The sequence below is a fragment of the Aplysia californica genome, unplaced genomic scaffold (assembly GCF_000002075.1).
Source record: "Aplysia californica isolate F4 #8 unplaced genomic scaffold, AplCal3.0 scaffold00475, whole genome shotgun sequence".
NCBI lineage: Eukaryota > Metazoa > Mollusca > Gastropoda > Aplysiida > Aplysiidae > Aplysia > Aplysia californica.
In genome coordinates this window covers 178,165-195,680 of record NW_004797745.1, presented here as the reverse complement: position 1 = coordinate 195,680, position 17,516 = coordinate 178,165, and the positions used below count along the sequence as shown (strand labels likewise).

Here is a 17,516-nt window from a genome sequence, read left to right as displayed (position 1 = left end):
GTCTCTCTCTCTCTCTCTCTCTCTCTCTCTCTCTCTCTCTCTCTCTCTCTCTCTCTCTCTCTTGGAAGCACAAGTAACACATTGTGGCGTTTGAGTCATAACCCATCATCGTGTGTATGTAAGGATTGTGTTTGTGTGTTATTGTGTTGATCCAGCAGTTTTGACAACATGCTACGCCAAGTTTACTAGACTGTTATATTTCTTCCAAAGTGTAGGGCCAAATACTTTTTAAAAAGTGTCTTTTTTCGGGAACGGAAAGATTGAGAGAAAAGAAAAAAAAACCTAACTTAATGAGTGAATATGGAAGTTATTCATCCAATGTTGGTCGGTTCAACTGTGATTATGATCTTTGATTTTGTTTATTCTTGTTCTGTATCTAGTCTGGTAAAGTCCTTATATGATGGAAAAAGCAAGGATTTAAAATAAAAACACCTGACATCCTACAAGATAGGGACTCTTCCGCTATAACGTACTTGCATTTATTACGGGGGAGGGGGTAAATCATAAGTTTCATTAAGTTAAAGATTGCAGCATGGATATGCATGTTTTGCTATTTCGAATCAGACGGACTTTTCCCTGTATCATTTCAATTGTATTTATTGAATTGACTTATAAAATCTAGTATCTTTTTGGTGAGTGCAATCTTGTAACACATCAAGTCCTAACAGGCGCACTCATTTTTTTCCTGTAACTTTTTTCTTACTACAACCAGTTTGTTTGATGGACACCCTAGTCTTGACAAGGGCACATTTTACGAAAGAAAAAAAAGCTTCTGCTGTAATCACTTCGCACAGTCAACTTAAGACTGTACGTGCGAATGTCTCACTGCAGCATAATATACAAAAACAACAACCAGAAGACAATAATAGGCTTCAGATCGCACCGCGAGAGCAGAAATCACCACAATCATATAGAGTCTGGTTAAAAATACCCAAACCTAAAATACCCACATCATTGCAACATTCCCTAGATAAACCACACTTTGTTCACGGGTCTCACTTCTATTTTTCAGGCTTGTCCGACTTCTGATGTGAATTCTGCGAGTGCCTTCAAGCAAAAAGAGCTGAGATACGCATGAAAGCCACTTGTATCCCAGGCTATCCTGCCCGTAGTCGTGACAAAAATGGACTCAGCCGTTCTCAGAGACACCATGTGCGGTGAATTCTGCCGTCGGAATAGGAACGGCTATAAGTGCGTTCATCTTTCTGAGTAGTCTGGGATTTTTCTTCTGTATCAGAAAAAGCATAATGTGTGAACGGGTGCCCATTTGAGAGAAACTTCAGATTTGTGCTTTTATTTTTTTCCCTCTACCTGCAAAGGGATTTTCGTTCCATGGTGTAAGAAAAGTCATTTGGAAGATATATTTTTCAAATCTTGGGATTCTCCCTTCTTGTCAGAAATCATATTTTTAGCTCAAATGTAGGATTTAAAACGGTTGATAAGTACCTATTTTTTTGTAACAAATATCAGGGATTTTTGGTACTGATAAGAAAACGCATCATGTATGAACGGATGCCGCTCTATCTCAAATAAGAATGGCTTTCCATCTCTGCGACCAAAGCTGTCTCGTCTTTGTTTTCATCATCATAATCCCCGTCGTTAGAACGTCTTCATCCTCGTCCACATTCACATCTGAAAGCGAAACCAAATACGCTCGCGGCAACAGAGACCTCTCGTCGTTCTTGTCTTCGATCTCATCGCCTGCGTCTGACAAAAATGACAAGGAAGTCTCCTACCTACTCCGGTCCTTTGATCCGGACATGGAGCCCCACCCTTCGTTCTCCGCTCCAGTGCCCCCGAGACGCAACTCAACCTTGACCCTGGGTTATCTGGTGGCGGCGAGAAAGAGGTCTTTCGTCCCCTTCCAGACCTGGAAGACAATCTCTGGAGCTTTGGCGTACGCCATCGACAGGATCAACCGAGAGAAGGTCATCCCAGGCTATCAGCTGACCTACGTCATCAGAGACACAAGAGGCCAGACCAATGACTCTCTCTTCGAGATGTCCAACTTGTGGCGAGACGGGGTTGTCGGATTTATAGGACCGTCAAACGAGTGCAAGAACGAGGCTATGCTAGCTGGGGCCTGGAACCTACCCATACTTTCCCACGTAAGTTGAAATAGTTAGTTTTTGTTTTTGAAAACGTCGTTTTTCACTGCTCACAATATATGCAGAAAAGTGGTTCTTTCATTGACTTTGCATTTGTCTGTCTACCTGTCTGTCAGTCTGTCCGTCTGTCTGTCTGATTGTTTGTCTTAAAATGAGCACCCATGTCTTTCCGTTTCTCCGTATTACCTTAAAAAATTTTTTTTTTTTTTTAAAACGCCAGATGCCACAGACTGTGAGTTGCGCTTATGACTTAGTAATTCCATATTCAGAGAAGGACCTCCAGCTGCTTCTAGAAAATGTTGTAACGAAATCTGATGATAAGGGGCTATATTATAATGCAAAGACAACGGACTGTGTGGTAAGATCTACAAAAGCAATACAATATTTGTAATCTCGTAAACAAATGAGGAACTGATCATCCAAGTTCAACAGTTCAAATAGCTAAGACATATCATTACCCGATGACAAATGTCCCAAGGAGATAAAGCGAAAAACTGTAATGGCTGAAGACGGTTTAATAGACACTCAAAGAGCTCTATAAGGCTATGTGTTATCAACCTTTCCATACGGCTGTGAATGCTTCACAAATGCCAAAGAGAGTGAAAATACACTTGAAGCAGTAGAAGTGTTATTTCACATGCAGCTATTACAGATTTCATGGAAGAAAAAATGAGAGGTGCTGAAAGAAACCCGAGTGGGCTGTTCACAACTTTAAAACAGTCGGGAAGAGACAATTGCAGTTTCTGGGACGCTCAAATAGACATAAGTCCTGAACATCTTGAGCTTATTGAAGAAATAAATGGCTGAAGAGGCAGTGGAAGACCAAAAACAATAACTGAAAGAACTCGAGCGTGAACAGAAAGGTGACGTGGGAAGACCAGGATTACATAGTTCTTTTGAGAGCATCCAAGCTGAGAAATGAGGGACAAACCATGATCACCGATGTCTGTTTCAGGTTTGGCACTCCATAATAATAATAATGTAAAAGATAACGTTTTATCTGAGCTTTCACGGTTGTCTGTTTGTCTCTCTGTGTGCATGCCCGTTATCTGTCTTTAAATCTGTCTGTCTGAGTTTGTCTCTGGCTGCCTTTCTCCGTACCTATTGGCAGTTGTCGTCAGTGCCATGTGATGACAATTACAACTTGTTTTCTAGGATGACTTGCAGATAACACACGGTCGCATTGCCTGGATAACAATAGACAACGAAAGCTTCTTTTTTTCCCTCTCTTTTAAAAGACACTGGGTCATGAGTTGTGTTACTCTTCTTTCAGTGAGTATAATGAATGTCGAAGATCAGTTGTGTCTTATTTCTAAAGGAGTTTGGGGAGTTAGGTAAATCATAGACTGAACTGTGATATCTGTTTAGACCGAGCACTGTCATGGCGATGGTTCGTATCGTTGAGACCCAAAACAAACGACAAAATGTCAGTCCCACTGTAGTATTTTAAATGTACAGCCTTTCACTCCTCGCTCTTTGATTGGTTCCAAATAGAGTCAAACAGTGTGCTCCATGGTGAACTGGAGTTGCGTCAGAGTGCAGATTTAGATACTATGATGCAAGTCTATGGATTAAACATAATTATTATTTTTGCGTTATCTTTTCTCTTAATATACTTGCCTAATGCGTAGACTGTTACTTTTATCGAACGAAAACCTATTGAGCATTTTAAACACTGCTCCTGTCTCAATCAATTAAACCATTTTCGATAGGACAGGTTACCAAGAATTTACAGTCAGGGCGTGTAACATTCGCAGGGACTGAAATAGTGTACAATTAGTCATATGTGGGCATCCCTGTGCAAGAATTCTTAAATGGATCCGATTAGAAGAATGGACGTACGAAATGGGTACTGCTTGTAGCAGTTCCCGCTAATTTGTCCCAAATTGTGGGGCCGGCTAAGCTCTCGTCTGCAAGTTCTAGTGGGCTTCTGATGGGCCGTGGACGAAAATACACATCTTTGTGCGTCTTTCACTCCTTTAACTGCACTTCTTTTATCTCTTTTCGCATTCCCAATTTATGTATATCCTACTGCTCTGGTTTTTTTCTTTCTCGAATATTCGGCAACCTCCTTTTCTCACCTCAACCACTTCTTCTTCTTCTTCTTCTTCTTCTTCTTCTTCTTCTTCTTCTTCTACACACTTCAATCAACCCCTTCCTTTTATCCTCTACGTCTACTTCTTTAATCCGTCCTAATTTCCCCACATTTGTAATTCTCTTCCTCCTCCACTAACCAATTATGAATCTCGGTTCTCCTCCTATCCTCCTCATCCAGCCCCTTCTTTCTTAAAAAAAAAAGAAAGAAAGAAAGAAAGAAAAGAATCTTCATAATTACCCCAAAGACGACACATGCCATTCTTTCATTAAACGTAAATAAAACACATACTTTTCTCTCATTCCTCCATCCATACCCCTCCCCATACGTCTGTTCACGTCCAACGTACACGTCAATACATCGCCACTGTCTTCTCATGAGTCTCAAGATATATATATATATATCTCTCTCTCTCTCTCTCTCTCTCTCTCTCTTTCTCTCTCTTTCTTTCTCTCTCTCCCTTTTGTTCTATTTGTCGACAGCTCCTCCCCTCCCTCTCCTCTCCCAATCTCTATCTTTCTTTTTACCTGCATATAGTTTATACATACATACATGCACACACGTTTGTGTGTGTGCCCATGTGTGTGTGTGTGTGTGTGTGTGTGATTGTTTGTTTGTGTGGTTGTGTGTACAGCATATATAGATAGATAGAGAGACACATAGATACATAGACACACAGAGAGAGAGAGAGAGAGAGAGAGAGAGAGAGAGAGAGAGAGAGAGAGAGAGAGAGAGAGAGAGAGAGAGAGAGAGAGAGAGAGAGAGCGCGGGAGAAAAAAAAAGTAAAGAGTGAGTGTCACAAAAACTGTTCTTATTATGTGAGCGCATTTTGCGTACCAGCGTGCGTCTCTTGGGCGTGTGTTTTTGTTTTATTAGTGCGTGCACATGTGTATCTCCCCCCCCCTCTCTCTCTCTCTCTCTCTCTCTCTCTCTCTCTATCTATCTATCTATCTATCTATCTATCTATCTATCTATGCGTGCTGTACACACACACACACACACACACACACACACACACACACACACACACACACACACACACATACACACACACGCACACACACAAACGGACACACACGCACTCACTCTTTCTTATCATGTTTGTATGTTTGTATGTACATTTACTTTTGTGTGTTTGTATGTGTGTGCATGTGTTTTTTAATAAACGATTATAAATGTATATATACCAAGGAATTTACAGTTAGCTCTAAGCTTCTTGATATATACATATGTGTATAATTATCTTCATTATTATTATCATCACCGTTACTTTTATTTTACCTGTATGTATGTGTATTCGAGAAAGATATATATATATATATATATATATATATTACTTTTATTTTACCTGTATGTATGTGTATTCGAGAAAGATATATATATATATATTATGTAGAGAGAGAGAGAGAGAGAGAGAGAGAGAGAGAGAGAGAGAGAGAGAGAGAGAGAGAGAGAGAGAGAGAGAGAGAGAGATAGAGAGAGCGAAAGAACATTAGCAAATGACCTGGTAACGAATTCCAAGCCATCGTGTATCATATCCGATTACATTAGTTATCCTCTTGCAAACATAACCATATGAGCTCCCAAAATCAGATAAAGATCACTGTATGATTGATTTTGGTTTTTGGTCCCACTTACAGTATAATTGATCATTGTGGATAGATATCAAATTGATTCTATTGTAAAATCATTCAGACTGAAGGTTGGTTTACTTTTATAGTCAACTGAGAGGACATCATCTTTGTAAATCGCCTAGAGCACTCTGTAGAGCGCAGATATACGCTATAATAATGTAGTTATTATTATTGTACTGTACTATACGGATGCCTAAAACCTGCATGGGGGCTCTCGTGGCCTAGAGGTTAAGGTTCTCTCATTCAAAGGTCCAGGGTTCGAATCCGGGTAGCGACCAAAAAATTTTCTTCTCTAAAATTGTCTCCTTTCACCTCCTTTCCTGCTCTCTAGCAATGTTCTGTTGTCTGCTTTCATTTCCACTTTCTGCCCCCATCCCCTCACCTCCTTTGCCCCCTCTTCTGGGCTCCTGACTCTTTCTGCAGCCTTTCTACTGCTACTCCTTGCCCCCCCCCCCTTACAGCTGTCTTTCTGCCACACCCCTGATCTTCTGATAGGAAAGATCTACATCTAGCCTTCTCGGACAAGGGCGAAAAATCTCGGAGGGCCCGTGTGCAAGTTGCGCACGTTAAAGATCCCTTGGTGGTCTAAAATCGATAAGAGTAGGCTTCGGCCGCCACCCGGGCAAAATTCAAAATTTCCTACCAACTGAAAATATTAGGTGTGTCCCGCGCGCTCATATGATCTATGCAGTTGCGAGCGCCGTAAAACACTTTACAAACAAAAAACAAAAAACAACCTGCATCGAACATCTTGACTGTGCCAGTTATTGACAGCAAATATTTTCCTCTGTCATTTGATCAAGAAATACTTCTTTTTTACGGTGGTGATTCCACCCAGCCTGTGATGACCGTTTTTGGCTGAAGGAATTGGTAGTTGGCGGGTGCCCTGTGTGGTTGCACTTTCTTTCCTGTCAAACATCTATCTCCTTTTTTGGTGTTTGTTACTTTCTTGGAAAATAGTTACTCTTTGACACCAGTATAACTTAATTGTGTTGCAAGTGCCATAAATCTTACTACAATAATACAGCTGAAAGACATACTGAAAGAGACTTCCCCATTCAGGAATCGAACTTACATCTATTGCTTGCAAATGCGAAGAGCTTATCAGTGTACAAGTACTTTCGATGCCTGTCAAATCTGTAGAGAACCACAGTGCTGTAAACATAAAGATATACATTTTTAATAATTAAAAAAAAAAGAAAAAAAGACCATTCTATTTCTTACATTTTAAAACAAAATAACAGTACCCACATTTTTTTGGTTTGTTTTTCTTTAAAATATTTTTTTAAAACCCGTAAGTGCTCGTTTGTTTTCGATAACGAATAATTTATTGCAAGGACATATTTAATAAAGAAATTTATTTTGGTGTTGGTGTTTTCGTAACGAGCCTTTGTAGTTTACTGAAATATTTTTTTTGCTGATAGAGTTAGCTGGATCAAAAGGGTTGTTGGGTGGGAGCGGGAAGTGAATGAACCCCATTGTACCCATTAGGATTTGCATTACTCGAAGAACCTATTATATCCTTTGTGTTTCCTCAAATTAAAACATCAATAAGAAGAAAAGGAGCCATGCTTTTTATGTGAAACAAAAAAAGGGCACAGAAGGTAATTTTTATCATCATCCATCAAAATTCTACTAGATTAACCATTATGCAAAATAAGGATTTTTCCCTACGACCTTTAAAGCCTGGCAATTACCAGTGGAAGTATCAAAATAAGAATTATGAAGCATATTATAGCTTAATTGTTGCCATTATTGCTTACAGTTGTTCATTTAAAACATATGCGTGTGACTATGGGTTTGTTTTCGATGGTAAGCGAATGCTATGCTTCTTTAGATATGGGTGTGGAAGAGAGGATGTGTGTGTGTGTGTGTGTGTGTGTGTGTGTGTGTGTGTGTGTGTGTGTGTGTGTGTGTGTGTGTGTGTGTGTGTGTGTGTCGTGAATCACCAAACCAATACTGTGACAGTACCTGGACAGTAGAGATTAATCTTATCTTATCTTAAACCAGTATTCTTATTCGGGTTCAGCATATATTTTGTGTGTACTTTGAAATATCGTCTACACCTTCACCTTCCTATCTTACCTCTCCCGCACTCTAACCACGAGACCTGCCAACTTCTGTAAAGTTTTAGTAAAACTCCTCGCTGTTGCATTCAAAGATGAGTTTAATCCCCTCAAGAATAAGTCTAAATTTCTGTAGAGAGTATACACTTTCACTTTTAGAAAGTTTTTTTTACAGCCCTTGCAAAACAACAAGTCATATAGGTGCCGAAGATTAGAGGTGTTACAAAAGAGTAATACACACAAAAAAGTAGGAGCAGAGAGAAGTCGCAAACCATACCAGAGCACCCACCCACCAACCACCCACGGTATACGTCCTCTCGCAGGGACACCGTATATAAATCAGCTCACGGTGTTTTTAATAGGATGGGGGCAGATCAACCCGCCTCCGAAACGAGATATTTATATTTTATCTTACGTAGATGGCGCTGTAAAACATTTATGAAAAACAGGGTAAACTACGACTTCGCCTAATTTTTCACTTTTCAAAGACGAACTTGGCGTGTTCTTAATTGGATCACATTCTATAAAAATACTGATTTTGAAAGACTTAGTTGGTTTTTACCCCTGATTGATTTCACTATGATATTTTATATTAACAGTTGCAAGTGAAGGGCCAGTTACCCTATTTTTTTTCTCCAAGATTGACGTATCACGTTTCTCACTTGACCCCTTCATTTACAAAAAATATTTTACAACTACCGGGCCAAGCACTCCGCCCGTCAAGAAATCGATATCAGTCGGTTCATTGGACAATTTGTATCGGGGTTTTTTTTGCGGGGGGGGGGGGGGGGTGCTCAATCCCTTTTACGTTTCATTAAAAAACAAATTTGTAGAGTGGAATTTACCGAAAAACGTTGATCAAAGCCACAAGACATTTTAATTTTCAATTCCCCAAGGACACTCAAGCTTTGGAAGTCATCAAACGTTGGTGGCCATTTTCTTGCTAATTTTACCTCTGACATAAGGTGACCCTCACTTCCTTCAATCGCAAATATATCTACTTCAATTCATGTTATATGGGTATTTGTTTTTCATCAAAAGCAAGACAAATGAACACGCTTTAATGTTATATGGATAACTCCATATGCCCAAAAACTGACGGGCGCCTGATTCCACCGTGTCGTGACACATTTTATTTGTTGCTCGCACGTCGTTATTTTTTTTGTTTTAACGAAAACAAGCTGGGCTGACGTGACGTGCACGCGTCCATTGAGCAGGCAAATGGGGTCTCCGTGAGCTTTGTCACTTCATGAACCCATTACAACATTACACGCACCCCAGCCGGTCTGAAGACACGGTCATTCTGTTTACTTGGATTCCCCTCAAGATCTGTTTCAGGCATTCCGTGCACTCTATAGAACCTTGTTTTTTTTCTTTCTCAAGTTTCCTCTCCTTGCCCGGCGAGAATCGGTCTTTTAACTTCCGGAATACCTTCTAGACATCGTGATTTTTTTTTTCAGAGAGTGCTTATCTTACTATTTCACGTGACTTGGCGAGGTGGTTTCGGGCACGAACAAAGGAATGGGATGAGTATTTGGGGGCAGGGGTGGGGGAGTAGGGAGGTGGAGGGAGGGTAAGTACGGAAGGAGGGAGTGCAAAGATTTCACCGGCAATAAAGAAAAAAAAGGGGGCGGCACAGACTCACCAAAATAAATCTCGCAACAATATAGATTGCAAAGCACACAGAGCTTGCTGTTGAGCGGAAATTTGCGCTATGCAAAATAATGATATGCTATGTATCATTATTATTATCATTACGAGATTACTATTATTATATTATTATTATTATTATTATTATTATTATTATTATTATTATTATTATTATTATTATTATTATTATTATTATTATTATTAGTAGTAGTAGTAGTAGTAGTAGTAGTAGTAGTAGTAGTAGTAGTAGTAATAGTAGTAGTAGTAGTAGTAGTAGTAGTAGTAGTAGTAGTAGTAGTAGTAGTAGTAGTAGTAGTAGTGGTAGTAGTAGTAGTAGTAGTAGTAGTAGTGGTAGTAGTCGTAGTAGTCGTAGTAGTAGTAGTAGTAGTAGTAGTAGTAGTAGTAGTAGTAGTAGTAGTAGTAGTAGTAGTAGTAGTAGTGGTGGTGGTTTTGATAGTGGTAGTGGTAGTGGCATTAGCAGCAGTAGTACTGCCAGAAGCTTCCTAAATCTATTATATATTTGGCAACTTGGAAACGCATGTGTCACTTTTCCTATAAAACTGCGACAGCTACATAGTTGAAAGTTGGCAAGTATCTTCAAAAAGATAGATAGATCTCCATTACGGAGCCCGATTCCTATTTATTCATTCCCTGAATTTAGAAAAACATGTTTAACAAAAGTTCCCTCCTTCTTTGGCCTTTGTGATTATTCCTCTGAGAAACGAAACAAATATGTGTAGTTGTCCTCCACAGCGGAAATGCCTGAAGTGATATTTCTAATTTTTTACATCTCACAAGATTTATTGCTCCATTCCAGGAGAGTGTAAATATAGTAGGCCAATGACTTTCAGCTGATGTTAATGCACTAATCATTACTTTCATCGAAAGGGGCCCCGGCTAGTTCAATAATAAAACAATTAGTGACAGCAAGGGAAACAAGTTATGCTGAGGGTACAGGAGTTAACCGTACTAACTTGTGTATCACAGCTAATGCTCACAATATGCAACCAAGGAAAAATGTGCGAAGTTTCTATAATGAATTATCATCACCATTACATTGTTTCTTTTTCTTTAACCCCAGCTGAGTTTAAGGAATCGGTCAATTTGTCATCAGTTATAAATACACACCTGGAAAGCCTAAAAAGTTAAAATGTTAATGAACAATATTCTCTCTCCCCACCCCTCTCTCTCTCTCTCTCTCTCTCCTCTCTCTCTCTCTCTCTCTCTCTCTCTCTCTCTCTCTCTCTCTCTCTCTCTCTCTCTCTCTCTCTCTCTCTCTCCCTCTCCGTGCCCTTTGAAAGGTTTACATGACTTCTCAATTAGCCCATTGTCCGAGCAAAACATTGTTTAAACCTTCAGTTTCCAAGAGAACAAAAAATTTAAGTCCAAGTCAAAAGGCTAGTTTATTATCATTTGCCCAGTGCGGTCGAAGGCTCACGCTACTTAACTATAACTCTCTTGGCAGGCCGCTTTGTGTTGGAGTGTTTGGTATCGTTGTTACCCCTCCTTTCTCACGACCCACATGAAAGAAAAAAAAAGGGGGGGGGGGGTAACTTGGGGATTCACAGCGTGGCGTGCTGAGAGGGACTCAAACGCAGTTAATTTACCATCTTGTTTTATTTTCGAAAAATTGCATTGGTTTCTTTGCTTGTAAGTCTTGTAAGCCTATGGTCACGACGTCTGTGGTAGGTTTAGTGCCACACCGCCTCACAGAACAGTCATGAGTTTGATTTCCGTGTTGGGAAAATTTTAATCGAGTATCTCCGTCTCTCTACTTGGGCAGTGTGTTCCTCTCTGGCCATGTTGATCGTTGGAATCGTCAAACTTCCACAACTTTTACACACAGATACGAATGTTTTAGAAGCGAGTCGACCTGCTTCGACCCTGTCTATCAATGCCAACCCTAGCCCAGTGGCACACAGCATCAGAACTGGAATGAAGAGATACCTGATAATAATTATAGGCCTCCCCATGAGGAAACTCACGTATTTTGCGTACCTCATCCAAGAAAGAGGCTAACCACAACACCACAGACACTTGTGTATGCCTGAGTGTTTCCCACAAACCATTAGATTTGTATAATTCACACAAAACACGTTTCTGCCTTCCAGAAAAGAAAACAACAAGAAAAACAACACAAAGAAAAACCAAACAACAATTGGGAAAGAAACCCGACGCTGTCTAATTTTTCTTGAGATGTTCATTTTTATACATTGTTGATTTCCGTCAAAATTTCCGATTCTCTCTGTCTGCTCCCCGACGCGGTGTAATATTAAAGTTCCACATGGGACGCCTTCCAGCAATCGACTAACGGTACACGACGCCCCCGCTTCTATCTCTTCTCTCCACCACTATTCTTCTGACTTCCTGAATGTCTTGCCATCTGTCACGTCTCATACTGATGCCGAACTGACGGATGAGGAACGAGATGTTTTGTAACGAGTGGGCACGGTTTTGGAGACTGTGTTATTTTGGTAGACAACTTGATGTTGTCTCGGTATAATACTCATTCCAGTTAAAAGCTAGCTAAGATTTTTTTAAAAAGAAAAAGAAATCCTCCTGCCTTCAGAACATTAGCAAAAATGCTTTCGCACAAAAAAGCATCTTTAGATTCAATTTACAACAACTAGATTAAAAAGTGCAGTTATGCGTGAATAAAGTTTATGGTATTGGGCAAAGGGAAAGCGCTTATTTTTTCAGTCTCAACTCGGAAAAGATTTTGTCCATTTCTCCTGACGCAGTGTGGGAAACGTCCAATAATGAGTGTGAACCAAAGCCCAGGCCTCCGTGCTTTATGTAATCGAGTTGGTGATTTCTGTCCTCCTTGAAAAATGTTTCTGTCGTCCCATGACTTAGACGGAAAGTGGAAAGGTAACCAAAATAGCTTGATCGCAATGGATCAAAATCAAGTCATTCCAGACTCAAGCATTCTCCTGGGGAAAGAGTGTATAATAATATACTTTCAACGAAGACTCTTTCAATCATCTCTTACACTTTCTCGTCTCGCCTCTTGTAGTCAGCCACATGAAACTGATTTTTGTTTGCGTTTAGTTAAAGTAAAAGTTTACGGCACTTGCAGCATAATGAGGTCATGTGAGTACTAACGGTTATATTATGTGTTACAGGAGTGAAACAAGGACAAAAAGGAGAGAGAAGGACAATAGATGTTTAATAGGAAAGACGAAGAAACGACATAGGAGCACCGGCCAAATACCTACTTTCTGTTTGTGGTTAAGAGATAATGTATTATATCTTAGAAAAAAGCATGGCTAAAAGGTGATTTAGAATTCAAGTAAAACTGAAAGAACACAAACAGCGATTATTTAGTCTCAGTGATATACTCTATTAAATTGTACAATAAACAAATGGCCATGGCGTGGGACTAACAACAGTAAGGTCTTTCAATTCAGTTTTTCCTGCTGAGACGTTGAATTCGTAGGAATTGTAGTCTTTCCCAGTTTCTTTGATACATTTACCACTTTTAAATTAAAATTATCGCCTAGCAGACGATAGAAATGTGATTAAAGTGAACAACTGCAGTTTGCGCAGGATGGTAGCATCGCTATACATAATAAATCTAGGTGCTAAGATTATTCCTTTGAAACAAAGTAGCTCACCAAGGGAGCTATTAATTTCAAGTATTGCGAGCCTTCTTCTTTGAGTGATGTAAGAATTATTAAAGTACTGAAGCTTTGACTTCAAATACATTTTCGTTGCCCAGATCCAAGAAACCCATCCTCCCCGGATATAAGACCGTTTGTTTCAGAGAGTATAATACTATACAAATTTTCATGGAAGCCATCATAAATGTAGCTTACTAAAATAGATTTCAGTCATCGTCAAAATATTCGTTGTTCTTAGAAAAGACACAGACACATACTAGTTTATTTTTATTCCCCACTCAGTAAATCTCCTTTGTGTCAAGACCTTCGTTGTTCAGTCAATAGACCACACGCCAAAAGTATCACATCAACTGATTTCTATTTACCATTGAAGCACCACTGAAAATGCTAACATTTCCACAGAAAGGCGACATAAAAAGAGAGTTTTAAAATGTAAAAAGGAAACAAAATGAGCACAGCTGCTAGATTCTACGATTGTGTTATGTATTTCCCATCGGGCATTAAGTCCTGCCTTCGAAATGACTCATTCGTATGGGTATCAATTTTACCGTTGGATTTCTACCCCTCAATCGCGCCCCTCCCTGTCCCCAAAGGAAAAAAAAATAAAAGGAAATAAAAAAATAAAAAAGTAATTACAAACAATTTCTTATAAACTGAAACTAGTTATAAAAAACCCCGCTAAAACAAATTTAAAAACCCGGATGAAATCTCACGTTACGCACGAACAGAAAATGACAGTACACCCCTAGTTTCTGACCGAGGGGAGGGGGTCAGACATAGTTCTTGACTTTTACCATTCGGAAATAGTCGCCGAAATTGACTACTAGTGACTGGTCACGAAAGAAAATCGGCGTTGAGGAGAATGTTACTGTAGACTGTAAATTGTGGGTTGTTGGTGCTCTGGTGTGGTTTGCTTCTTCTTTCCTTTCAAACATCTGTCGTCCCTATCTCTCCTCCTCTTTGTCTTTTATGTAATTCTCTAGTAACACCTCTAGTTCTCGGCACTTATTTGACCTCTATGGGTTACACTTATGGTAAAACTCTTACTCAAACTAAACTAAAAAAATAAGACTGTAAATACAGCTGTGCTTATTTGTTTGAGTAAAGAGAAGCACATCATCGACACAACAATGGTCTTTTGGTGCCAGGAAAAAGTAAGACGGACAGACCGAAACAACAGAGAGAAAAGTAAAGAAGTAGGTAGGTTGGGGGGGGGGGGGTCTCGTGGTCGAGAGCTTACGGTGTACGCCTCTAGTTCAATAAGTCCCGGGCTCGAAATCTGCTAAGAAAAAAGATTTTCTCCTTTCACCTCCCTTCCTGCAGTCTATTCATGTCTGCTTTTGTCTCCAATTTCTGCCCCCCCCCCACCCCTCCCCTCCCCTTTGCCCCTTCCTCTGGGCTCCTAACACTTTCTGCAGCCTTTCTACTGCCACCCCGTGGCTCCTTTTTACTGCTGTCTTTCAGCCACACCCTTGATCTGATGGTAGGTAAGATCTAACACCTAGCCTTTTTTTGGATAAGGGCGAAAAATATCGGATGTCCCTTTTGCAAGTTGCACACTGTGAAGATCCCGTGGTGGTCCTAAAATTGATAAGAGTAGGCTTCGGCCGCCACCCGGGCATAACTCAAAATTAGTTCTTACTTAAAACTAAAAATGTCTAATGTGTCTCATATGACCTTATCCAATTGTCTGGGCTGTAAAACACTTACCAAAACCAAAACAAATACAATACAAAAACACAAAAGAATTTGGTCCTTCCAGTGGTGCCTTCCAAACACCCGCACAGTTGGTATAGACCTTGGTGACTTCACTACTGTGTAGACGTATGCGTTCACTTGTTTTATGTAAACCTGGTTCACTATTGTTCATTAAGAAAGAAAAGATTTAGGACGTAAATCTACCGCTTGAGCTGTTGTTTATTCCTGAACTGTACCTGTCTGTTTTGTTTTAGTAAGGTTTTACACTCTCGAAACTGCACAAGGTCACATGAGCGCCAAGGGGTGGATGTCAACAGAGAAGTCCAAACAAGGAATCGAGCTTACTCTGCTCACCTCTCTAGCCTCAACAGTACCAAGTGTTCTTCGACTATCAAGGCACCCCAGAAATAGCAAAAGTGACAAACATACAAAAGAAGTAGAGGGAAAATTATGATAGTAGGGATGAGGAAAGAAAATGCAGCAGTTCCCCCTATATTGTTCCGGCACAGTATGACAATGGCATTGATAAATCAGCCCATTTACAAATCTTCTGTTCATAAAAACATGCTAATATGACCCTTTTGGGAATAGCCGAAAGACATTTCAGTCAGTGACACTGCCCTTTGTGTGTGTGTGTGGGGGGGGGGGGCAACTGTACCTGGATACCTGGAAGTGTCATTTCAGACTCAGGGGTTGACGTGTAGTGACGCTACAGTGCTTACGGTCGCTTGCTGCCGTTTTAAATTGATTTATGGCTTTGATTGAATCTCGCTATCTTGAAAGAACATTTTGTATTGTCTGTGCAAAAGCCAGCAAATACATGCATTCCAAAATCAAAGAAGTAAGTGGGATAAAAGGATGCTCAAATACAGAAAGCATAAGATCAAAGGGAGGGGATATTTTAATTGACAACGGGGATGTCTTAAACAGAAAGTCAGAATGCATAGAAGAACTTTTCAAAGATAACAGCGGAGAAAAACCGGTAATAAAGAATGAAATAAATGGACCACCAATACTGAAAGCGGAAGTACAAGCTGCCATTAGGAAAATGAAATGAGGAAAAGCCACAGGGCCAGATTATATTCCAGTTGAAGTGATTTTCGCGCTTGAAGAACTAGGCACTGAAATAACCACAATGCTCCTAAATGCTATTGATGCAGTGGTGAGATCCCAGAAGATATGATGAAGTCAGTTTTTATAGCTTTACCTAAAACATCTGGTGCCACTGAGTGTGATATGCATAGAACAATTAGCCTTATGAGTCATTTTACAAAAATATTGCTGCGGGTAAGAATGGGAAGATTTAAGAAAAAGTGTAAGACCAGAGATATCTGAAACGCAATTCGGCTTTGTTCCTGACAAGGGCACCAGAAATGCTGTATTCACCTTAACAATGTTAATGGTAAGATGTATTGAAGCACAGAAAGATCTGTATTTATGCTTCATAGATTATACAAAGGCGTTCGATAAAGTTAGTCAAGATGAGCAATTTAAAATACTGGAAAACCTACACATAGATGGAAAAATCTAAGAAGTATCAGAAATTTGTACTGGGACCAAAACGCTTCTGTACGAATTAATGGAGAATACAGTGAATATAAGCAGATTAGGCGAGGAGTGAGGCAAGGATGTGTTATGTCACCAGACTTCTTTAACATGTACAGTGGAACAATCTTTAGAAACATAGAAGAACGTCCAGGCCTCAAAGTAAATGGAGAAAATATTAATAACATCAGGTATGCAGATGACACAGTTTTAATAGCAGGCTTCGAAAAGGACCTTCAATTGCTTCTAGATACTGTTGTAAAAGAAAGTGAACGTAAAGGATTATTGTTGAATGTAAAGAAAACAGAATACATGGTAATATAAAAAAAGCAGCAAATCCTAGTTGTAATCTCTTTAGCAAAGGTGAAAAGATCAAACAAGTCCAACAGTTTAAATATCTAGGATATATGATAACATCTGATGCAAAATGTTCCACAGGAATAAAAAAGTAGAACTGCAATGGCTAAGGCTAGTTTCTATAAAATGAGCCCAATCCTAAAAAATAGAAACATCTCAATGAACACCAAAATGAAAGTCCTGAAATGCTCTGTTTGGTCAACCCTTCTATATATGGCTGTGAATGCTGGACAATCACTAAAGACAGTGAAAATATAATAGAAGCAACAGAAATGTGGTTGCTTAGGAGACTGCTAAGAGTATCATGGAAGGAAAAGAAATCAAATGAGGTAGTGCTTGATGAAGCCCACGTGGGACGCTCAATGTTAAAAACAATCAGGAAACGACAAATGCAGTTTTTGGGACACCTGAATAGACATTTAAGGGCCTTGAACATCTAGCTGTCGCTGGCAAAATTGAGGGCAAGCGAGGCAGGGGTAGGCCCAGAACAACATACTTATGGAACCTAAACAAATGGGTAACAGGGAAAGATCTTTTTTGAGAGCATCCGAGCAAAGGAATGAATGGAAAACCATGATCGCCGATGTCTGTCTCAGATCTGGCACTGGATGATGAAGGAAACGCAGAAATGCCCACAGGCGTCAGAGTTTCAGCCTTGTGCCCACTTTGGCGTGTATTAACCTAATGTTGGATTGATCTTTCGCAAGCTGCCCCTCTCTCTCTCTCTCTCTCTCTCTCTC

General features: G+C 39.8%; 1 protein-coding gene across 1 annotated transcript in view; it reads left to right on the top strand.

Moving 5' to 3' along the window:
• Positions 1–17,516, top strand: part of LOC101856751 (receptor-type guanylate cyclase Gyc76C) — a gene marked incomplete in the record, with an annotated part of 235,481 nt that overhangs the window by 66,033 nt on the left and 151,932 nt on the right. The window contains 1 exon segment of the mRNA XM_035971646.1: positions 1,013–2,108. Within this exon segment, the coding sequence (XP_035827539.1) occupies positions 1,536–2,108 (573 nt within the window).